At 49.8% G+C, this 24,384-nt stretch overlaps 1 protein-coding gene across 2 annotated transcripts in view; it reads left to right on the top strand.

Annotated features, from left to right (window-relative positions):
* Positions 1-24,384, top strand: part of ODAD2 (outer dynein arm docking complex subunit 2) — a 1,108,894-nt gene that overhangs the window by 105,859 nt on the left and 978,651 nt on the right. For both annotated transcript variants that reach the window (XM_085631770.1, XM_085631771.1), the window contains exon 3: positions 8,303-8,460. In XM_085631770.1, the coding sequence (XP_085487896.1) occupies positions 8,303-8,460 (158 nt within the window). The remainder of the gene's footprint in view (positions 1-8,302; positions 8,461-24,384) is intronic.

Here is a 24,384-nt window from a genome sequence, read left to right as displayed (position 1 = left end):
GTGATGGGATGCAGCTGAACAAGAGAATTTTTCCAACTCCGCTACTTTGGCCTTAAGTTTGAAATGCCCGTCTCAATTCCCTGCAATTGTCTCTTTATTGAGTAGGCCCTATAATCTACACTATGATAAGTGGGTGGAGTTAAATGATTCTAATTATGTGGGTTGGGTGGAGTGGGCAGAGCTTTGGGGATATCTGTGTTGTAAATATTCAAGTAAGTAATTGATAGCTGTGCTGCAAACTGCCTCTGGGTTTTTTTTCTCCAAATGTTGGCAACTATGCTAAGGAAAGATTGACATTCACTCTTTTCTACAATCAAAGTTTAAAAACGATGTGCATTCAGTCGCCAACTGGATGGACCAGACTTTTCTCTACCTTGACTCGTGTAAAACAGAGATCCTTATGTTTGGCAGTCCCGCCACTGGTCTACCGGAGAGTGGCCCAAGTAACTCAGTCATCCTACCATTCCAGCACCCTCTGCATCATTTTTGTCTGTCAACTTATTTTTATACAAATATTGAGAAATTGTCCTCTTGCTTTTCATTTATGTGCATCATCAAAAAGATTATTCCAACCAATTCTGCCTAAACATTTTAGCAAAGCTGTAATTCAAGAACTTATATTATCCAGGCTTGACTACTGCAATTCTCTTTATGAAGACATACATGTGATGGCGAAACAACAACTAACACAAGATGTGGCTGCTCTCTTCTTTTATATTTTAAACAGGCGTTCTAGAATCTGTCCCACCGGGTCACCCTTCATTGCCTCTCAATACAAAAATACTGATAGTTTAAGGCTTTGTGACTATGCTACAAAGCACCCTATACTTCATCGCCTTTATATCTGAGCTCAAATGTCAGTGGGGATAAACCTGTTAGGACTCTTCGTTCCAGTTCTGCATTCCTCCTGAAATGTTCCCAGGTTTAAATGACTTTGCCCAAACTGTAGCTCTTTCCCTTCATGTTAACTGTCACTGCTAATGATTGAAACACACTCCTACTCCTGTTCAGTCGTTGCTCTCCCACATTTATTATTAAGTTCAGGAATCTGTTAAAACATAAATATTCACTTCCTAATTAGAGCTCCTCCTCACTTCATCCCAATCAGTGCCAGTACACCATTTTTCTGGCTACTTGTTCTTTTTACAAATGCCTCAATCAATTAATCAAGCCTATCCTCAGAAACATTTCCTTTAACAAAAAGAAATTGATGATAAAGTATTAGGGATGGATTTCAAAGTAAATGCCGAAATTTGCATTGTAAAGTCCAAGTGCCTGATTTAGAATTTGCTGGTAGTGCAGATTCTGCAATTTCTGGGTGAAGAGCTGAAGTTACAGTTGAATCTACTCGCTTACGTTCCTCCACTGTTCAGAACTTTGATTCTCTTCTGTTTTTAACATTTCTGACTATTTTATTAAGACTCAAAACTCGGACCAGCAGATTTTACATATATGCCCACAGCAAGTTCTTAGTGGCCATATGCTACTGAAGCAGGTGCCTATTTGTAGTTTCCTGTAACTATTCACTACACAGACAAAGTGGTCATTCCAGATACACAGAGTCTCTCGCTCCAAATGATGGCCTAGAACAGATAAGCACCCTCATGATTTAACATGCGCAAATGTGAGCACAAAGCAAGGAGCAGTATTTGCACTACAGTGAATACATCTAGTCTATTTCATTTTAAAAATGCATGCATCGAGGAGCCTAGCGCGCAACCAAGATGGCCGCGTAGGTGCGAAGCTCCCGAGGACCTCTGCGACCTCCTGAATTAATCCTGATTATATCCTGTATTTGATGAGGGGACTGTGTCTGTGTACCCGAGCTGAGGCGGCACCCGTTTTCCGTTTTCGAATCGGACCCCGGACACGGGAGGGAGCACCGATCGAAGATTGCGGCCTTCTCCGCGCCGGCCCCCCGGATTGGAGTTGTGGGGCGATCCGGGGACAAAGCGAACAACAGCGGCGGGCAGGGCTGGGTGACTCGCGTACCCCGCGCTTTCACTTTCGCTTTTGCGCCCTCCTTGCCCTCCAGCGAGGTAGGGTTGCGGAGCAGGGTGCGGTGGTGTGGCCTTGTCCCTGTGCCCGGCTGACCCGCCGGCTGTGAGTTGTCCTCCGGTCCAGTGGTCACCCCCCCCCCGGAACCCGTGAACTGGTTTATCGACCCTTTCGAAGAGATTGGCACGACTTTGGGAGTGCGACATGTCCACAAAGCAAGATGGCGACCGGGCCAAGGTGAAATCGACCCGCCGCGGCCCGGCACCTCAGTCAAACAGTATGGACCGCTACACCCTCCAGAAGGGTTCCCCAGAGGCACAGCGTACATCCCCCGCGGGCCCGGCTGAGGCGTCCGCTCAACCCGCGGATCTGACCCTCCGGGACGTCATGGGCGCCATTGCCGAGATGAAGGCCTCGGTGGACCAGCGCTTTGATACTCTGGCGCAGAAGATAGACTCGGCCCTGGTTGAGGTGGGCCTGGTGAGAGCCGACTTGTCTAAAACAAATGACCGGGTCGATTCCCTGGCCCACACCACCTCGAGTCTCACTACAGACGTGGCGGCCCTTCAAAAGGAGGTGCACCGGCTTGGCCAGGCGAGCGCCATGATGGACCGTCGATTGGAGGACGCCGAGGGTCGGGCCCGGAGGAACAACGTTCGTATTGTCGGGGTGCCGGAGGGACGGGAGGAGGAGGCGGCAGATTTGTTTGTGGAAGACCTGATCCTCACCCATCTCCAGCCCCGGGGGCTGAGAAAACTTTTTGCGGTGGAACGTGCTCACAGGGTCCCCGGAGGAAGACCTAAGGTCGGAGCCCCGCCGCGGCCTCTCATTGCCCGGATTTTTAACTTTCGGGACAGAGACGCTATCTTGCAGACTTCCAGGCTACAGGGACCGGTCAAGCTCGATAATATGGACGTGAATTTCTACCCTGACTTTACTCCGATGGTCCAAAAGCAGAGACTGAGTTTTCTCGGAGTTAAACGTCGCCTACGGGACATGAACCTTAAGTACTCAATGCTTTTTCCAGCTAAACTGAGGGTGGAGGTGGATGGTCGCACGCACTTCTTTGACCGTCCCGAGGCGGCTGGGGACTGGTTGGATACTCTGCCTGGGGATCGGGGCCGGGGGGGTGGGGGGGTGCGGTTGGCGGGGAGGGCTCGCCGGATCAGAACTGAGGGGTGCATAGTAGGCCTTGCTCTGGACAATATTTTGGTTACCATTCACTGATCGTGTATGTTCCCCTCCTATGGAGGTAGTACGGGGTCCGTTGGGGGCTTTCCCTCCTCCTCTGGGGGACTAGTTAGTTTTTCATCTATGGGGCGACAGGCACACTGCACTTTGGGGGGGCTGTCTGGGCTCATGCAGGGGTGCAGGGAGGGGGGAGTTCTGTTGGGATGGGTGGGTGGGGGTGGAGTGTTGTTTGTTTGCACCGCAAGGCGAACCCTTTACTGTATTGTTGTTTTCGAGAGGCTCTATGGGGGACGATTGATGGCTTTCATGTATGATGGGGGTAGGGATCTGACTGTGTTATCATGGAACGTTAACGGACTGGGGGATAGGATTAAGCGTGGTGTGGTCCTGCAGTATCTGAAACGAATTTCACCAGATGTGATCTTCCTGCAGGAGACACACCTTATAGGTAACTCCTTTCATGCCATGAATCGGAGAGGCTATCGCTTGGTGGCCCATTCGGGCTTCACCTCGGGCTCGCGGGGGGTGGGCATCATGATTAAGAACTCGCTCCCATTGGAGATTGATGGGGTGCGCCATGATGAGAGGGAACGTTACACTGTCTTGGTGGGTAGAATGGAGGGCAGGGTGGTCGTTTTTGTATCAGTGTACGTCCCGCCGGGGTTGCAATCAACCACGTTTGCGGACCTGGGGCGCCTTCTCCTTGACCTCCCGGATGGGCTTCTGGTAGTTGGGGGGGACTTCAATGCGGTGGCTTCTGGGTCTATGGATCGTCATCCCCCCAGGGACCTCCCCCGGGCACAGGCGTGGCTGTCCGGCCTCTTAGATACACTAGGGTTGGTGGATTGCTGGCGACTACAGCATCCCGCGCAGCTGCAATACACCTTCCTCTCGGGTGCCCATGGTAGCCTCTCGCGGCTTGATTATATCCTTGTTCCTGCGGCCTATGCTGGGAGGGTGGGAGAGGTGCGCCATTTGGCGCGGGGTATTTCAGATCACTCCCCACTACTGCTGCATCTTGATGTCTTCCCGAGGGGGGAGGGCAGGGTAGCCCCAATCAATGCCTGGTACCTGCGCGACCCCACTATTCGAGCCGAATTGATCAAATCCTTGCAGCGGTACTTTGAAGAGAATGTGGGGTCTGTCCCGTCTGCCATCTCCCTTTGGGAGGCTTTTAAGGTAGTTCTTAGGGGGGAGGCCCTCTCCTTTATCTCCCATGCCCCGAGGCGCGAGCGGGAGGAGGTAACCCGGGTGGAGGCCGAAATTACTGAACTAGAGGGTGACCTGGGGAGCGGGGTGACGGATGCCACATTGCATGTTCTACACCTCAAGCAGGCGGCTTATAGAGCCCTCGTCACGGAGGCGGCCAGGGGCCTCAGTAGAGAGCAACAGGGGCGACTGTATGATGTGGGTGATAAGGCGGGTAAATTGATTGCGTGGTTGGACAAAAAGGAGAGAGCGAGTCGTGTGGTTCCGTTGATCGAGAGGATGGATGGTGTGTGTGTTACCGAGCCGAACGCCATTGTCTCCTGCTTCGCGGATTATTTCCGCGAGGTGTATTCTCCGGTTTCTCCATGCTCGGAGGAGGATTCCCATGCCCTGCTTCGGGACATCGCGCTGCCCTCCCTTTCGGTGGAGGACAGGGATTCGCTGGATGCTCCTCCCACCTCGGACGAAATTGCCCTTGCTATCCGCTCGGTCGCATCTGGCAAGGCCATGGGCCCCAATGACATTCCTATTGAGCTGTACAAGCTGCGACCGGATGTGCTGGCGCCCCACCTGCGCGCGATGTTCCTGGCGGCCCGCTCGCGGGGTTCCCTTCCGCCGGACCAGCGTCTGGCCACGATTGTGGTGATCCACAAGGAGGGGAGACCCCGTGAGCGGGTCACATCCTATAGGCCTATCTCGCTCTTGAACGCGGAGCCCAAAATCCTCGCCAAGGTGCTGGCCAACCGGCTGGTCGGCGTGGTGGGCGACTTGGTCCACCAAGACCAGTCCGGCTTCATACCCCATCGTAACACGCCCTTAATCTGCGACGCTTGCACGGGGTGCTCGCGCGTGTCCCGTTCGTGCGGGAGCCGGCCATCTTGGCGTCTTTGGACGCCACCATGGCGTTTGATACGCTTGAGTGGCCATACATTTGGGCGATGCTGGCGAAGTTTGGCTTTGGACCGGGCTTCATCAGCTGGGTCAAGTTGCTGTATTCCAGCCCATTGGCGCAGGTGGTGGTGAATGGACGAGTTTCGGCCCCATTCGCACTGGGACGGGGCACGCGACAGGGTTGCCCCCTGTCGCCTCTCCTGTTTGCATTGGCCCTGGAGCCCCTGGCGGAGTGGCTGCGGTGGCACCCTTCCATCCGTGGTCTCCGTTGGACCCCCGAGCATGAGGACCGTGTGTCCCTCTACGCTGATGATATCCTTCTATATCTCGCCTCCCCGCGTAAATCACTGATCGTCCTAGTTGATGTTTTGCGCTCATTCGGTCGCAACTCAGGCCTCGTCATCAACTGGGCGAAATCCTGTGTATATGTGCTTGCCGGGGAGGCTCCGGTCCTACCACGGGACTGTCCGATCCAGATTGCCTCCCAGGGGTTTTGGTACCTGGGTATATATATTACTCTGGACCCGGAGGCCCGCTACGAGCGGAATTTGTTGCCCCCCCTCCAGCGCTTGAAGGAGGACGTGGTGCGTTGGCGGCGTCTGCCGCTCTCGCCGCTTGGCCGAGCGGCCTTGTTTAAGATGATGTCGTTGCCGCGCTTTCTGTACGCTCTCCAGAACACTATGGATTTGGTTCCGGCGCGCTACTTCCGAGAGGTGGAGAGTTTGCAGCGTCGCCTGTTCTGGGACGGGAGGCCACGTATCGCCTTGGCTAAATTGACGCTCCCGTGGTATGATGGGGGGGTTGCCCTCCCGGATATTAAACGGTATTACTGGGCCTCCCAGCTAGCTGCGATTAATCATGGCCTTTACGGGCCCGCCCTGAACCCGGCATTTGAAATGGACAAGATGCTCCTGCCCGGTGGCGACTACAATCGGGCGCTCTACTCTGGCGCGCCGGACCCTCGCCTGACGGGACCGACGCGTGTCATGGTGCGTGTGTGGCACGCGGCTAACGCAGCTATGGGGTGGAAGGACCGTTTGACCCGGGCGTCACCGCTATATGCATCGGCGAGGTTGGGCTCCTTGTGGACCTCGAAGGGCTTCGAGAAGTGGGACACGATCGGCATCAGCACAGTGGGAGATCTCTGGACGAGGGGGGGATTCAAAACTTTCGAGATGCTGCAGACGGAGTTTCAGTTGCAAGGCAGTGAGTACTTCCGGTACTTACAAGTCCGCCACGCGCTGGGCTCCGTCTTCCCGGATGTCGCATCCATTCCGGAGTCTTCCCCCCTGGAGGACAGAGTACTGGATGGCCATGTCCCAGACAGCACGATCTCCCTTATATATAAAAAACTGATCAACGACCGATCGGGCCTGCTGACTGGCCTCCGCGAGGCCTGGGTTGCCGATGGGCTGGAGTTGGACGACGAGGACTGGATGTCCGCGGTGGCCTCTCCGAAGGAGGTGGCCATCCCGGCTCGCCTTCGCTTCGTCCAGCTTAAGATCCTCCACCGGGTTTATGTGACGGGGCCAAGGCTTCTACGTATGGGCTTTGCTGAGGATGGACTGTGTAAGCGTGGCTGTGGTGCTTTGGCAACTTTCTTGCATATTCTGTGGGAATGCCCAAAGGTGGAGCGATTCTGGCGTGGTGTGCACGAGGTCCTGCGAGTGGTTACGCGTGTCGTGCTGTTGCCTGAAGCGAGGAGATGCTTGCTGAATGTGTGGGAGCCAACTGACTACTCGGTTCCGCAGACGCGGTGGGTGACTCTAGGATACATGATAGCTAAGCGTGACATTGCTCAATTGTGGGGATCCCAGAGGCCTCCGGTGGTGTCGGCCTGGAAAGAACACATGGACTGGTGTATGTTTCGTGAAAAGGTGGTGTATGTTGCGAGGGGTAAGCCTGGGGCGTGGGTGAAAATCTGGGGCCCCTGGAACGCCTACCGCGGGGGTATTTGCGAGCCGCCACTGCTGCCGGCTGCCTCACCATCTCCGTCCCCCTAGCCGACCCCCTCCCCCAGCCATGGGCCCGTGGTTCCCCAGTCCCTGATCTGTTCTCATTCCCCTCTTCAGAGTTTGGCGATTGGTTGGGGTCCCCCACTTACGGAGCACGTGCTGTCACTTGGGATTGCGGGTTGCCTTGCGGGTGTGGTTGTTTTTGTGTTGTGTTTTGACAAAAGGAAACCGCATTGTTGGTTCGGAGTTATGTGGCCTGCACTACTGATATCTCCTGATTTACCCTTTTTGCACCGCCTAGAGATTTTTCTGTATGTATGTCATATGCTACTGCCACTCTAGCGGCCGGCCAGACGGTTGTAGGCCCATACTTGTAACTATTTGAGATTGCAATAAACGGTTTCAAAAAAAAAAAAAAAAAAAAAATGCATGCATCTTGCACTGGTTAACCTGTTCATACTGGTAGATGGCTGTAAACTGTCTCAGTTTCACTCATCGTCTCCAGAATCTTATCCCGTACCTCATTGCCTTACCCTGCCTTATGCCAGCTGCTGTTTCTTTTTAATTCTCACCTTCCTTAGGCCTCAGCATTTAGGGGCCTGCCCGTGGACTGAAGGACTCACCTTCTTGGGATGGGTGACCTCTCTGCTCCCTGACCCATTGGTGTTCTGGCCTCCTACAGGCCTTCTAACAGGCAACCTACCATGAAATGTAATCCGTTGTGATTGCACACAGGCACTCCAGAGACCCTTAATAACCCTGTCTAGGATCAGGACCTGGTGATAAACTTCCCACCTGCTTATTACATTTCTTCTCATTTTTTGCAGCCTGCTTGCAAGATAGAGTTGCCAAAACAATAGTCAGTATATGTTGTGTAAGATCCTTTTTTATACGCATCGGGCCATTGGATGGTCAAATGTATTTATTTCAAGCTGTTCTGCTGACTGAGAACTACAACTACCCTAAATAATGTAGAAAACGCCAAGATGTCTTATTAATTTATTTAGCCCTTCACTCCTTAGAAACATACTAATTTGTATAATGTCTATTTGCTCTAGTGAAGGAACTGTGAAATCAGAGGAAAAAGACAAAGATGGAAATCCATTGCTCTATCTTTCTTCATCTATGATCAAAGTCTACAGCTTTGGCCAGCTGTCCCGCCTGCTGCAGCTTGCCAAGGACAAGCAATTAAAGGAAACTCAAGCTTGTCTTGAAGGTGGGTTTATTTTGCCTTCTGAGGGTTAATATAGAAAAGTAATTTGTTTATACATCACAGATTTCACAGTTAAACAGCCTTGTGCAAACAGAAACACTTTTTTAAGTTAGGCTCATTGTTGTTTCTATTATTAGAGATTTCTGCTAAACAATTTTATTGTTACATACTATTGATTACAATGATTGCTGTCATTGTATTGACTATGCAGGTTGTCTTTGTCTTGAATGATTTCCCTCTGTGGAAGGACACCAGTAGGGCAATTTTAAACATTTGCTTTGTCTCACTACCCTACTCCATCTTCCTCGAACAAATGAATGTTCTCTTATGCTGCCATTAAAACCCAAATTCCATTGTACAAAGCAGAGCTTGTTACTTAGTCCTTTACATTTTCTCTTAATAAACCATGTAGTCTCATGTTACTTGCCCAGAATCATTGGGGCCCAGCCCCCATTACATTGAAGGTCGCTGCCATTACACAAGTCTCGAAACCTGTGTGTTAAGGTAACTAGCCTGCGGTATTGGTGGCCTAGTCTTCATTTCTACAGCCTCCAGCATGGGTCAGGTGAGTGATGATTGGCCTTCTGAGTGTTGGAGCTAAGAGCTGTCCATTTAGATCTGAAATTATTCTTCCCTCCGTTCAGGGCGAGTACTTTTCTTGCTTATGTGGATAATTCAACCACAATATATTGTATGAGCAAGCAGGAGCAATTCACTCAAGACCATTGTCCCTGAATGCCTGGACCATTTGGAAATGATTATGGGGAAGAAAATCTGCATCTGGTGTATGCAGAATAACTATTATCCTATTAGATGACAAGAGGAGGCGGTTCTTCCATATCTGGACTTTTTTTGTACATCTATAAAGTTACACCTTGCAGCGATTAGTGCATATAGTAAATGTCCTTCTCAAACCACGTTTTTCAATACCAAAGGTGAAGCATTGCCTAAAGTGTATCAAACAGTTTTTTCTCCTATTTGGATCCCTTCTATACCATGGGAATTAAATATTGTGCTTTCAAAGTTGATGTGTACGCCTTTTGAACATTTACACATGGTGATTCTGCAACATTTATCAGGGAAGACAGCATTACCAGTCGCTATTAGGCCTGTGCACAGTCAGGGAAATCCAGGCCCTGTGTTCACAAGCATTATACAGGTTTTCATAGAGACGGATAAGATAATGAAAACCTGCTCTACCTTTCTTCCAAAGGTGATGTCTGATTTTCATGTGAATCTAATCATTTGAATGCAATCCTTCTTAACAAAGCCTTCTGTTAGACCTGGCACCTTGGCGTGAGTTTCCCTTCCACTTTTTGATGGTGTGCCTCAACTGTTTTGCTGGTGTTGTCCGCTCAGGGCACTGCGCCACGGCTAATCCGTGCCGCAGTGCAAGTGCTCCCTAGGTAAAGTGTACCTGTAATTGATGTCCCTGATTGGTTTATTGGGTTCACTGTCAGTCCCCAGTAAAGTGCACCAGGGGTGCCAGGGCTTGTGAATGCCAATGCTGCTGGTGGGCTTGCAGCGCTGGTTGCGCCACCCACAGAAAGCGGCTTTGTAAAATGTGTCTAGGGTCTGCCACCGCAGACCCTGCGTGCAGTCTGGGACTGTCGCGCTGACTGCGCAAGTGCCCCCACTTGCCAGTCCCTAAACCTTCCCTTACCTACATATTAGCCACCCCTCTGGTAGGCCCACGGGCAGGGTGCATTGTAGGCATAAGGTAGGACATGCCCTGATGTGTGTGGCATGTCTTAGTAGTGAATTACAGCCCTTGTCGTTTTTCACTATTGAAGGCTACCTGCTCTCCATAGGCCAGAATGGGCTGCTGGGATCACGCCAGCGCTGTGACCCCAGTGGACTCAGAGAGCATGGTAGAGTGTCAAGTTTAGTATGCCTGAACTCAGAATAATAAAATACTTCTTGTAGTCAAGTTTATTTTAATATCCTGGGTTTGTAAATACTACTTTTAGAAAGTTAGTATTTACTGACCTGACCATTTCAGTCCGCCTCTGGTGTGTGTGTGTGTGTTCTGCCTAGCAACAGTAAGGAGCAGGGTTGGGGAATCCCCAGAGACAGGTTGGCTGCCAGGTGGTGGGTAGAGAGGTGACACCTGGATGGGTGGGAGGAGTACACCTTGACTCTTGAATAGACCTGTGCTCTGCCACCACAAAGCCGGCGCCGCCCCCTGTGGAGCGGCTGATGTCTCTGCCCTGCTGCTGAAAGGAAAGAGCAGAGTCACCATAACAAAGTGCTCCAGAACTGGACTGAGCCAGGCCCAGGCCCCCTGGCGCTAAAGAACAAAAGAATCATGGTATAAAAGTAGGAGCCTGGCTCCTAAGAAATCAGAATCCTGTTTACCACAAAGAACCTCTGCCCGACTAGAAGCAGAAGAAGACGCTGGAGGAGCTGGCCTGCTGCTTGCCTTGCTGAGAAAGGAGAGGAAGAGACTACTGAAAAGACTTTGCTACTTTGTGCTTGAACATTCTCCAAGGGCTTGATCTGAGCTTGCCCCCTGAACTGAACCCCAGGACCAGTGGGTTCTCTGTGCTTTTGCTCGTCCTCCAATTCGAGCCGTGTGTGCATCCCGCTGGAAAGAGACTGCGCCCCTCATCGCCCCTCCTAGGGCCGTGACACTCAGAAGCTTGCCTGCCTCAAACCCGTGAGAGCCCCGCTCCGTCCAGAGCCGCTCTCTGTCCCCGGGCCAGGCCGCCTGCATCCCTGTCACCGCCTGCTACTGGAGCGCGCTGACCGCGCTATCACCCCTCCCGCCGGAAGCCGTCCGACGACTGTGATCTACGCCGGGTCATCCAGCTGCACTGACCGTGCCCTGCGACCCCGCTTCGCTATCCCCGGACATCTCAGGCCGCGCCGCCCCCGCTGTGGAGACCCTCCTGCACCGCCGTGCTAAAGGGTCGCTGGCCGCGCCTGCCTACTTGCCCACACCTGCTGATTGAGGACCCAAGAACACTTCTTAAGCTGAGAGTCGCACCGACCTGTGCCGGCTCTCCACATCACTAAGGAAGTTCCAGTATCGGGCCCGGGGCCCGCAACGCCTTATTTCCCCGTTCGCAGGAGCCGATCTCTGTGAGTACTGGAACCACAAGTAACATTTGCAAGAGACTGCAAAGTATCTATTTGAAACTACGAACAAAGAACATTTGCCTGCTTTATAACCTGGTGGCATAGCGAAAACGTTATTGGTCTTGTGATAAGTCTGCTGAGATATATATACCTATTTTTACATAAAGAAGCGTATTTTTATATATATCCAAGTCTGGTGTCCGTTTCTGGGGGGATTGATGTATTTACTGGGTGTATGATTGCAAGTGCTTAACCAACAACGCCTGAGGAATCGCCTTGGCTGCTCACGCCACGCACCTAGAGGGTGAGCAAGGGTCATTCGCGAGGGGTTATCCTGTGCCCTGACGTGGAGGAGAGGGTTCCTGCTTGACACAAGGGCAACCTTGCGGCAACCAGAGATCCCCGACTCTAACATTGTTGGCAGCGGGTGGGATTTCGGATTTGCACTTGTAATTTGCATACAGTGAATTATTAATCACCAGATAGTGAGAGCAGACCAAATAACGCAGCCACAGGTTTTCATTTTTGGAACTTTGTTGAGACATCTGCCATTACTGCAATCATGCCTAGCTCACTCTCCGCTGGAAGAGCACTCTCTGTGATTTCTGGAATAGATGAGGTGGATTGGGAGAGACTGGGAGGCTACACGATGGAGCAATTGAAAGGCTACAGTGTAAAATTCAGAGTCCCCCATGCTGGATTCAAGAGGAAGACCCAGTACACCAAGGCGTTGAGAGCCTGGAAGGAGTCACGAGACCCACGGAATGCGGGGGACATCGTTCCACCCGACAACCTTGAGGAGCCGAGCAGAGTCCGGTCGCCAGAGAAGCTGGCAGACAGGGTAGCAGACAGGGCGCATGCAATGGAGATGGCAAAGTTGGCAGGACAAATGGAAATGGAAAAGCAGAAGTTGGCCCTGGAGGCACAACAACGCCAAATGGATCATGATATCAGGTTGAAGGAGTTGGAGCTGAAGGCGAAAAGTTTGGATACCGCTCCTTCTGGTGGCAGCACTCCACCAGCGCAGGTAGAGTCCAAGGTGTACATCCCCAAAGATGTAGTAAAGGAGTATTTTAGAAAGGATGACATAGGGCAGTGGTTTAGAGCCTACGAGGTGGCCATGTCTTCACACCGGGTCCCTGAGAAAGACTGGGGAGCGGGGTTGTGGGGAAGGTTCCTTGCTGAAGGGCGTGACACACTGTTAGATTTGCCCTTAGATCTCCAAGCCTCATACCCCCATATGAAGGAAGCTTTAATGACAAGGTATGGGTTAACTCCTGAGCTATATAGACAGAGGTTCAGGGAGACCAAGAAGATCCCTGAGAGTACGTATGTGGAGTATGTGACCTTTTTCTGCAGAGCGCTGGATGGTTGGGTGAAGGGTAGCAAAGTGAATGATTATCAAGGGCTGCTTGATTTAATTGCATGGGAGCACTTGTCCAGTCAATGTTTTCCTGAGCTACGCCAGCACCTAATTGATAGCAAGCTGTCCAACCCGAGGAAGCTTGCTGAGGAGGCGGACCGCTGGCTCAGCACCAGGGTCCACAAGGGTCAAGTGGGAGACTCCGCCAAAGGTGGGCAGGGTCCCCAGCAGAAGAGTGGGGGGGACAGGGGTAAACAGAAGGGGTTCCAAAAAGGCCCCCAAAGTAATCCCCAAGGGAACCAGCAGAAGGGTTCTCAGCCTCCCCCACCCCCGCAGCAGAACGGGGCCCCGACAGGTAGACCTGTTCCAAAGGGGCCCTTCAATTGTTACAGGTGTGGTGACCCGGGTCACATTGCCTCTGATCCTAAGTGTCGCCTGTTTGGTAAGACTGCACCCACTGGTGCTCCACCCCGGCAAGTAGCTAATATTAACTTTGGGGAGGAGGTAGCAGTCCAGGAGGGTGGGGGTCCCGGGCAGATGACCCTAGTCTCGCTAGGAGACAGTGAGATGGTCCCTGAAACCTACTTACCCTCTAACACTAAGAAATATGGGCAAGTAGTGACCATCAATGGAAAGAAGGTGGAGGCTCTTAGAGATACAGGAGCCAGCGTGACCTCGGTGAGGCAACACCTGGTGTCTCAAGAGCAGATTGTACCCAATGCCTACTGTAGGGTTGTCAATGCTGACAACATAGAGAGTCGTTGTCCAATGGCTCAAGTTCCCTTTGAGTGGGGGGAGGTCTCTGGTACTCTACAAGTCGCTGTGAGAACTGACATGCCTGTAGACTGTCTGCTAGGGAACGACCTGGAGAGCTCCCCTTGGGAAAAGGTGGAGAAGACCACGCATCTGAGGATGGTGGGTCTACCCGACTGGGCGTGCATGACCACCCGGTCCATGGCAGCCAGTAGGGGTGTTGAGAGGGTCCTGGAGCCTGAGGGAGAGGTCCAGGAACCGGCTTTAGGGAGAAGGCGCAGGAGGCGCGGGAAGCCGGCCCCCGAAGTTCCCACGGCCCAGGAGGAAGCAGACCCGGAGGGGGATGCTCTGGAGCCTACCGGGGAACAGATCGCCGAACTGGGAGACTTGCCTGAGCTGACCCATTGGCAGCAAGAAGGAGGTCCCTCCAGGGAGGAATTCTGCAGGGAGCAGAAAGAATGCCCTTCTCTCGTGGGTATGCGGCAGCAGGCTGCAGACCAGGCCAATGGTGTTCAGGCCAAAACACATTACGTGTACTGGGAGAGTGACCTCCTGTATTCCGAGCCTAAGGCTGCTGAACCTGGGTCAGCCCGTGTGCTGGTGGTACCCCAGAAGTTCAGAACCTTCCTACTGGGGCTGGCTCACGATGTGCCGTTAGCAGGACATTTGGGGATGGACAAGACCTATGACAGGCTTGTCACCCACTTTTACTGGCCCCAAATGCACAAGAATTCAGATTCCTACTGCCGAACCTGTCAGACTTGCCAGGCAAGTGGTAAGAGTGGAGGGAAGCACAAGGCTCCTCTGCAACCTTTCCCTGTGGTCGGTACGCCATTCCAACGAGTGGGTATTGATATTGTGGGGCCTCTGGACCCCAAGACAGCCCTGGGCAACAGGTTCATCCTGGTCTTGGTGGACCATGCCACCCGGTACCCTGAAGCCATCCCTCTGAGGACAGTGACGGCCCCCGTGGTGGGACGGGCACTGATGGGAATTTTCTCCCGAGTGGGATTCCCTCTAGAGGTGGTGAGCGACAGGGGGACCAATTTCATATCCACATATATGAAATCCCTGTGGAAGGAGTGTGGGGTAACTTACAAGTTCACCACTCCTTACCACCCCCAAGGAAATGGGTTGGTTGAGAGATTCAACCGAACCCTCAAAGGCATGATCATGGGCCTGGACGGTCCAATGAGGCGTAAGTGGGACGTCCTCTTGCCATGCCTGCTCTTCGCTTACCGAGAGGTGCCACAGAAGTCTCTAGGGTTCAGCCCCTTTGAGCTTCTGTATGGTCACCCGGTAAGAGGACCTCTAAGTTTGGTAAAGGAAGGCTGGGAGCAATCTCCCAGGAAACCTCCCCAGAATGTATATAGTTACATGCTGGCCTTCCGAAACCAGACTAGGCGTTTCAGGCAACTTGCTGAGGCAAATCTGGAAGCCAGCCAGGAGGAGATGAAGCGGTGGTACGACCGGAATGCCACTCTGGTAGAGCTTCAACCTGGACAAAAGGTGTGGGTCTTGGCCCCAGTGGAGCCTTGTGCACTTCAGGATAAGTGGACAGGTCCATTTGAGGTTGTGGAGCGCAAAAGTCCTATCACCTACTTGGTGGACATGCAGTCTCCCAGGAACCCTTTGAGGGTCCTACATGTTAACCGCCTTAAGCCCCACTTAGAGAGGACCGAAGTGGGCATGCTGCTGGCCACTGATGATGGAATAGAAGAGGAGACCGAGCCTCTTCCTGACCTCTTAGTGGCCTCTGAGAAAGATGGGTCAGTGGATGGAGTTAACCTCTCACCCACCCTGACGCCCGAACAACAGGAAGATTGCCGCCACTTGCTGGGGCAGTTTTCCGATAGGTTCTCCCTGGTTCCTGGTGTCACAGATTGGTGCGTCCATGATGTGGACACAGGAGACAGCTTACCCGTGAAGCACAAGGCTTACAGGGTAACTGACAGGGTCAGAGCTTGCATCAAGGAGGAGGTCTCCAAGATGCTTGCGCTAGGGGTGGTTGAGTCCTCCAGCAGTCCTTGGTCCAGCCCCGTGGTCTTGGTCCCCAAAGCTGCTGCGCCGGGAGCCACACCTGAACTCCGGTTCTGTGTGGACTACAGAGGACTCAATTCAGTAACGAAGACTGACGCGCACCCCATCCCCAGAGCTGATGAGCTCATTGATCGGCTGGGGGCTGCCCGGTTCCTCAGCACGTTTGATTTAACGTCTGGGTACTGGCAGATCGCCTTGACCGATGGGGCCAAAGAGAGGTCCGCATTCTCTACACCAGATGGGCACTTCCAGTTCCGAGTCATGCCATTTGGAATGAAGAATGCCCCTGCCACCTTCCAGAGGTTGGTCAACCAGGTACTGGTTGGGCTGGATGCGTTCAGTGCCGCCTACCTGGATGGCATCGCAGTGTTCAGTGCCACCTGGCCCGAACACCTGCGCCACCTCTGGGAAGTGTTGATGGCTCTGCGCCGAGCAGGCCTCACGATCAAGGCAAGCAAGTACCAGATCGGGCAGGGTTCCGTGGTGTACTTGGGACACCAAGTGGGGAGTGGCAAGGTGGCACCCTTGCAACCCAAAATTGAGACCATCCTGGCTTGGGAACCCCCCAAGACGCAGACCGCAGTGAGGGCCTTCCTGGGGCTCACTGGGTACTACAGGAGGTTTGTCAAGGGCTATGGAACAATCGTTGCCCCCTTGACAGAGCTGACTTCTAAGAAGCAGCCCAGGAACGTGATCTGGACTGACACCTGTCAGAAAGCTTTCGACACCCTGAAGACTGCCATGTGCACGGCGCCCGTGCTCTTGGCCCCTGACTTCTCCAAGGAATTCCTAGTACAGACAGACGCTTCAGAGCATGGTGTAGGGGCTGTTCTCTCACAGATGACTGAGGAGGGCTGGGACCAACCCGTAGCCTTCATCAGTAGGAGGTTACTTCCACGGGAAAGTAGGTGGAGTGCAATTGAGCGAGAAGCATTTGCTGTGGTCTGGGCGCTGAAGAAGCTAAGACCCTACTTGTTTGGGTCTCACTTCCGGGTTCAGACGGACCACAGGCCCCTCAGATGGTTGATGCAAATGAGGGGTGAGAACCCGAAGCTGTTGAGGTGGTCCATCTCCCTACAGGGTATGGACTTTACGGTGGAACACCGTCCTGGTACAGATCACGCCAACGCTGACGGTCTGTCCAGGTATTTCCGCCTTAGTGACGAGGAACCCCCTGGGCAAGGGTAGTTCTCCCCACATTTCAGCTGGAGGGGACACATGTTAGACCTGGCACCTTGGCGTGAGTTTCCCTTCCACTTTTTGATGGTGTGCCTCGACTGTTTTGCTGGTGTTGTCCGCTCAGGGCACTGTGCCACGGCTAATCCGTGCCGCAGTGCAAGTGCTCCCTAGGTAAAGTGTACCTGTAATTGATGTCCCTGATTGGTTTATTGGGTTCACTGTCAGTCCCCAGTAAAGTGCACCAGGGGTGCCAGGGCTTGTGAATGCCAATGCTGCTGGTGGGCTTGCAGCGCTGGTTGCGCCACCCACAGAAAGCAGCTTTGTAAAATGTGTCTAGGGTCTGCCACCGCAGACCCTGCATGCAGTCTGGGACTGTCGCGCTGACTGCGCAAGTGCCCCCACTTGCCAGTCCCTAAACCTTCCCTTACCTACATATTAGCCACCCCTCTGGTAGGCCCACGGGCAGGGTGCATTGTAGGCATAAGGTAGGACATGCCCTGATGTGTGTGGCATGTCTTAGTAGTGAATTACAGCCCTTGTCGTTTTTCACTATTGAAGGCTACCTGCTCTCCATAGGCCAGAATGGGCTGCTGGGATCACGCCGGCGCTGTGACCCCAGTGGACTCCGAGAGCATGGTAGAGTGTCAAGTTTAGTATGCCTGAACTCAGAATAATAAAATACTTCTTGTAGTCAAGTTTATTTTAATATCCTGGGTTTGTAAATACTACTTTTAGAAAGTTAGTATTTACTGACCTGACCATTTCAGTCCGCCTCTGGTGTGTGTGTGTGTGTTCTGCCTAGCAACAGTAAGGAGCAGGGTTGGGGAATCCCCAGAGACAGGTTGGCTGCCAGGTGGTGGGTAGAGAGGTGACACCTGGATGGGTGGGAGGAGTACACCTTGACTCTTGAATAGACCTGTGCTCTGCCACCACAAAGCCGGCGCCGCCCCCTGTGGAGCGGCTGATGTCTCTGCCCTGCTGCTGAAAGGAAAGAGCAGAGTCACCATAACAAAGTGCTCCAGAACTGGACTGAGCCAGGCCCAGGCCCCCTGGCGCTAAAGAACAAAAGAATCATGGTATAAAAGTAGGAGCCTGGCTCCTAAGAAATCAGAATCCTGTTTACCACAAAGAACCTCTGCCCGACTAGAAGCAGAAGAAGACGCTGGAGGAGCTGGCCTGCTGCTTGCCTTGCTGAGAAAGGAGAGGAAGAGACTACTGAAAAGACTTTGCTACTTTGTGCTTGAACATTCTCCAAGGGCTTGATCTGAGCTTGCCCCCTGAACTGAACCCCAGGACCAGTGGGTTCTCTGTGCTTTTGCTCGTCCTCCAATTCGAGCCGTGTGTGCATCCCGCTGGAAAGAGACTGCGCCCCTGATCGCCCCTCCTAGGGCCGTGACACTCAGAAGCTTGCCTGCCTCAAACCCGTGAGAGCCCCGCTCCGTCCAGAGCCGCTCTCTGTCCCCGGGCCAGGCCGCCTGCATCCCTGTCACCGCCTGCTACTGGAGCGCGCTGACCGCGCTATCACCCCTCCCGCCGGAAGCCGTCCGACGACTGTGATCTACGCCGGGTCATCCAGCTGCACTGACCGTGCCCTGCGACCCCGCTTCGCTATCCCCGGACATCTCAGGCCGCGCCGCCCCCGCTGTGGAGACCCTCCTGCACCGCCGTGCTAAAGGGTCGCTGGCCGCGCCTGCCTACTTGCCCACACCTGCTGATTGAGGACCCAAGAACACTTCTTAAGCTGAGAGTCGCACCGACCTGTGCCGACTCTCCACATCACTAAGGAAGTTCCAGTATCGGGCCCGGGGCCCGCAACGCCTTATTTCCCCGTTCGCAGGAGCCGATCTCTGTGAGTACTGGACCCACAAGTAACATTTGCAAGAGACTGCAAAGTATCTATTTGAAACTACGAACAAAGAACATTTGCCTGCTTTATAACCTGGTGGCATAGCGAAAACGTTATTGGTCTTGTGATAAGTCTGCTGAGATATATATACCTATTTTTACATAAAGAAGCGTATTTTTATATATATCCAAGTCTGGTGTCCGTTTCTGGGGGGATTGATGTATTTACTGGGTGTATGATTGCAAGTGCTTAACCAACAACGCCTGAGGAATCGCCTTGGCTGCTCACGCCACGCACCTAGAGGGTGAGCAAGGGTCATTCGCGAGGGGTTATCCTGCGCCCTGACGTGGAGGAGAGGGTTCCTGCTTGACACAAGGGCAACCTTGCGGCAACCAGAGATCCCCGACTCTAACACCTTCCAATCCAGTGGAATCCATTCTTCCATTCTTCCATTCTTCCAATCCATTCAAATCTAATCATTTGAATGCAATCCTTCTTAACAAAGCCTTCCAATCCAGTGGAATGGATTTTTTACTCAGAAGATGTCAAAAGTGTTCGGATATTCTTTCTAGACAAAACAAAAGATTACAGACAATCTGATCATCTGTGGCTTAGTGAAGACTGGTGTTTCAACATCAAAGCAGACCATTTCTAAATGGATAATTTCTTGCATTAAATTATGTTACCAGTTTGCAAATAAGGCTCCACGTGCTAAGCAAAAGGCACATTCAACTAGGAGAAAGACAGGTACAATGGTTCTGTTAAGGAATGCACCCATTTCAGAGATTAGAAAAGCTTTTTACGAGGAGTTCTAAACATACCTTTACCAGACAATATAGTTTAGATTCAGATTTATTAGTGGATCCTCATGTGAGCCAAGCTTCTTTAACAAATCTTTTTGGGTGATATTGAAAGCTGGATGTTTTTTCTTCTCGTTCACGGAAACTTTTGGAATGGGCTTGCTATTCTATTTAATGCTTATGAATATTGATAAGCATTCCCTCATGGAGAAGGAAACATTTCTTTTTAGTAATCCTAGTTAGTTCTACTCTAGTGGAATTCTCTGAAAAGTCATTAGCAACCCCCTACCCCCTGACAAGATGTTAAATGCAGATTCTCTTCACCCAGGATCTTATTATCTCTGTGAAAATGAACTCACCTAATTGTCACCTCCGGGCATTGATGGGGCTTGATTGGACACTGGAGGGAAGAGTTAGGCTCCTAAAGAAACCATGCCAGGTTTCTGCTTTGCTTGTACAGTCTACCTGCTAGCATTGCCCTGCATTACTTTTATTTTTCCGTTTTCAAAATAGGTTTGTGAGTGATATTTCTAGTCACTTTAGGTGAAGTAACTGTTTTCCTATAATTGGAGCTATTCCATATACGTTTTGCTGCACAGTCAATGAGGTTTTATGCTTCTCCACTATTCGATCTTTCATAGGTTCACATGCTTGAATCATCCCTGTTGTAGTAGTAGAAGTCCCACGGTATACTTTTAAAAGCAGTAAGTAGATAATACTACCTTAGGCTCAAATGCAATGAACAGTCACTGCAATAGCCTATACATTTTCTTTTGCAAAAAAGAACCAAACTTAAATAGCAGCCAATCAGGAGACGGCACCCTCTAGAACAATTTCAAGAGAGGCTAGGTTGCTCAGATTTTCTACTGCACGTCGTGTGAACGGGAGTCTCCCTGAGCTCTGGTCAGTTACTTCTTCAATTTTCCATATTTCTTCTGTATCTACTGTCTCTACCCTCAACATAAGGTAAAAGACTGCAAGATTTGTAGGACTTTTTCAACCAAAACCCTTAAGGACGGAGAGGGTGGGTTGTTGATTTGGCTTCAGAGACTGAAAAGCAAATCTGATGTCGTCTCCGAGGATGAAGAGAGCGCTACCTCACAGGCTTCTCAGGAAACATCTAAAAGGAGAGAAAGATCTCATGAATCTCTTGAAGTTTCCAAGAAAAAGGCTTCTAAAAAGTCTCGTCAGAAAGAAACAGGCACCTCACAAAAAGGAAAGCATTAATTTCCTACTGAAGAGAAAAGCCATCAGCATAAACATGAAAAACAATCTTCAAAACCATCCATGAAGATTACATTCTCTAGGAAGCTTATATCGTCGACTGTGTTACCTACTGGCCCCACGTTGACACAAAAATCACCATCTGAACACATTTCACCTACCTCGTCATTGAAGAGCTCGTCGTCATAAATTACATATAAAGTTCAACAGAAGGAGCAAGGAGCGTGACAAACGCTCAGTATCGTGCACTTGCCTTCACAAATAGTCACGGAACAAACAAAGTGATGTGGAGGAATCGATGCTGCACACTTTACCGTAGTTATAACTTAAATTGATTCCTACTTATAGGTACTCAGTCCCTTCATTTTTATTTGCATTAATTGCTCTAGTCACATATCACCTCCAAATCCAACTCAACAAATACGTTTTTAAATACTAACATAAAAATACATCAAACACAAAAGGGGATTTAAACCATTCCCATTTAAATAAACATAAAGAAACAAAAAATTCTTTACAATTAACTTCTCAATCCTTCCTACCCATACTTTGAAACAAAAGGTTGCTACATAATTATAAGCAATCCCTAATGGGGTAGTCAAATACACACACAAGGGGAAAGGTCAACCCTCGCAATCAGTTCAAGGTATGTGTATCCTCTTCTTTATTTGATGCTATTATTCCGCCTGACTCCTCTATTCTGTGTGATCGATGTGTTTCGGCCCTTTCTTTAGGGCCTCATCAGGACATGGGTACAGGGAAAACACCTACAAAATAACAGTATTATCAAAACACAATACATAGCTGTTCCCTATAACTCTAAACAAAGATGTGCCTAATGAGTAAGAAACTCCCAAGTGCAAAAAAAATCCACAACGTAACTAAAAACAGAGTGCCATAGATCCAATGATTCCGGCTAATGTTTCCAACACCACACTGATCGGATCTCTGAAGAAAGTGCACACAAAAAGAGTGTGTCTACCCCAGTTTTAAAGTTAGAGTGCAGGCAAAAAGAAGACTACCAAAGCTCTTGTGTCTAATGTATACATGGAGTCAACTTGCGTCACGCAGCACAGGCCAAAAAAGGAAACTGGATTCAATATTCACTACTAATAGGACTTCCAAGTTGTCACCACTGAAGGTCTGTGGAAAAGGAAACAACTTACAAACACTTCCACACACTCGGGCATTAAACCGCAGTGGCATGCAGTGCGGACACCAATAAATACCTTTAAAAAGGAACACATTCGGTGTATCTCCACCTGTTCTCTACATTGAACGGAGCTTGAAGAAAACGCTCCCCTGTTATGGACAGCAAAGTCCATTGGGTTTGCTGAATTAAAGAAGCACAGAAGGGGTTTGATGTGTTTTTATGTTGTTATTTAAAAACGTATTTTATAGTTGGATTTGGAGGTGATATGTGACTAGAGCAATTAATGCAAATAAATATGAAGGGACTGTGTACCTATAATTAGGGATCAATTTAAGTTTGTTCCATGTTTATTGCCCAGATGTGAGAGAAGGATTAGGGCAAAACCAATGGTTGTGTAAATTTTCCACGAATAGTCGCAGCCAAAGATTGTTGTGATGAATTTATTCTGGCATCGCCACAAAAAAAACACTGAGTTTTGGCTTGACATCTCCCTGATCCCGGGGAGGAACGAAATGTTACCGGCACATCTTTAAACAAAACATGAAAGCAAATGACAACATAGAAAACAGACTAGTCCTACTGAGGGAATGATAAAACTAGTGAGTGTTTCGGCCATCTTGGAATGCACTCAAAAAGCATTGCTATAAATACAAATCATCCCATATTGCCATATTTTATCATATTACTTAACATAACAAAATTACAATTACAAACATAGTTGCATTTATCAATATTAAAATGATCCTGTGACCATATAGATATTATAAATAATTTGCCATAAGTGCACTAGTAAATACAAGTTTTAAAAAGTAGTATAACACATAACAGTGACATCTCACATGTAGGTACATGCATATTCAGCCAAATTGCTTCTAACACAATTGTGCCCCAGTAGGCAAGTATTCAATTAATGTAATGTACCTCATTATACAAACTAATGTAACTTACTTAGGTTAATGTGCTGTAGTACTTGTGGTCACAAGTTGACCTATTCAAATGAGAAAGCATGCATAGTAATGAAAGTGGGAAAAGGAGAAAAGTGAAAAAGTCGAAAGTAAAAGTAAGAACAGGAGAAGGGCAAGAGAATTATGGTAAATATTCCATAAATAAATTATGCCCAAGTAGGCGGCAGAAACCTAATGTAAATATGCAGTACATTACATACCCACTGACCCTTAGGAATCCTGCCTATTTCATGTTAAATTACAAAAACTTAGACTCAACCTTTGCCGTTAATATAGGGGTCTATGGTGTTCATTATTATATAAGCTATGGTACTGAAGAGTACCACATTCCAGCAAGGGGACATACGTCTCAGCCCAATGGTGGCTTCTACACTCACTACATGTACAGATCTTCACGTGTAATCTCTCAATAGGTCCTATGTAAAGAATAGAGAAAACAACAAAAAGTACTTGTTAAAAAACCTAGTTACAATTAAAAACTGCTAAATATTTCACAGAAGGCAAATTCATATAGTACTGTGGAACATAAATGGTATATTACATATAAAAGAAAAGAAAACATTGTGAGGCAAGATACTTAGAGGAAAGGAAAGGAATTAAAATGGAGTGAGGGGAGGCATGGAAGGGAAACATATTAATGACATACTTACATTCGTGAAAAAACATATTACTGAAAGCCCAGCATTACTGAAAAAAGACCTCAAGTCCCTGCTGGAAATCACTACATAACGGGCACAGTTATTCCCCTAAAAGGCTAGACATTTCTTCATCACAGTTTAGACCCTGGGGTACTTTAGTGTCCAGCTCTAGTTGGTATCTTCACTCCAGTTGACTGAGTATTCCTATTTTATCACCCCCTCTGGTGGATTTAAAGATATGATCAATAACAGAAGCGAAGAAGGTTTCTATTACTCTTATGGGCCTCCTCAAAGTGTCAGGCTACTATTTGTCTTTGATTTGGATTGCCCGCATATGTTCCAAAATATTTTTCCTAGCCGGGAACATGGTACTGCCCACATAGGATTTGTTACAGGGTGAGTAGATAAACGCAAAAATCTGATAGGCATGTTAGATGTTTTTCGATATTTCTGTAAGTATTTGTGACAGGGGGAAAAGGTTCATGACCTTGATACTAAATTTACAAGCTATATATGAAGTACAGGTAAAAGAAAACTGTATATTAAATACCACTGGTTTGACATTTGTTATTTCATTTTTACATGATCTGTCACTTGGGGAGTTCCCTTTCCTGTTAGTGCTACTCGGGCGATCCACAACTACATCATTGAGGGTTATCTCAGTTTTCAAAATGCCCCACCGTTTTTTAAGGCATTTTCTTACCTCTTGTGATCTTAAGGGGTGATGAATCTCAGGGTGGCATTATCTTGGATGCCAGCTACACTTTGGGAGTTAGGACTGCTTCCCAACTCATACTAGTCGCTTTCTTTAATGCGTTGGTGATAACGGCCCCTTTGTAGCCTCGTTCTTTAAACCTCGCTATCATAAACTTACTTTCTTCCATA

The sequence above is a fragment of the Triturus cristatus genome, chromosome 10, assembly GCF_964204655.1.
Source record: "Triturus cristatus chromosome 10, aTriCri1.1, whole genome shotgun sequence".
Classification (NCBI taxonomy): domain Eukaryota; kingdom Metazoa; phylum Chordata; class Amphibia; order Caudata; family Salamandridae; genus Triturus; species Triturus cristatus.
The sequence above is the reverse complement of the archived record's forward strand: the minus strand, read 5'-3'. Positions and strand labels throughout refer to the sequence as shown.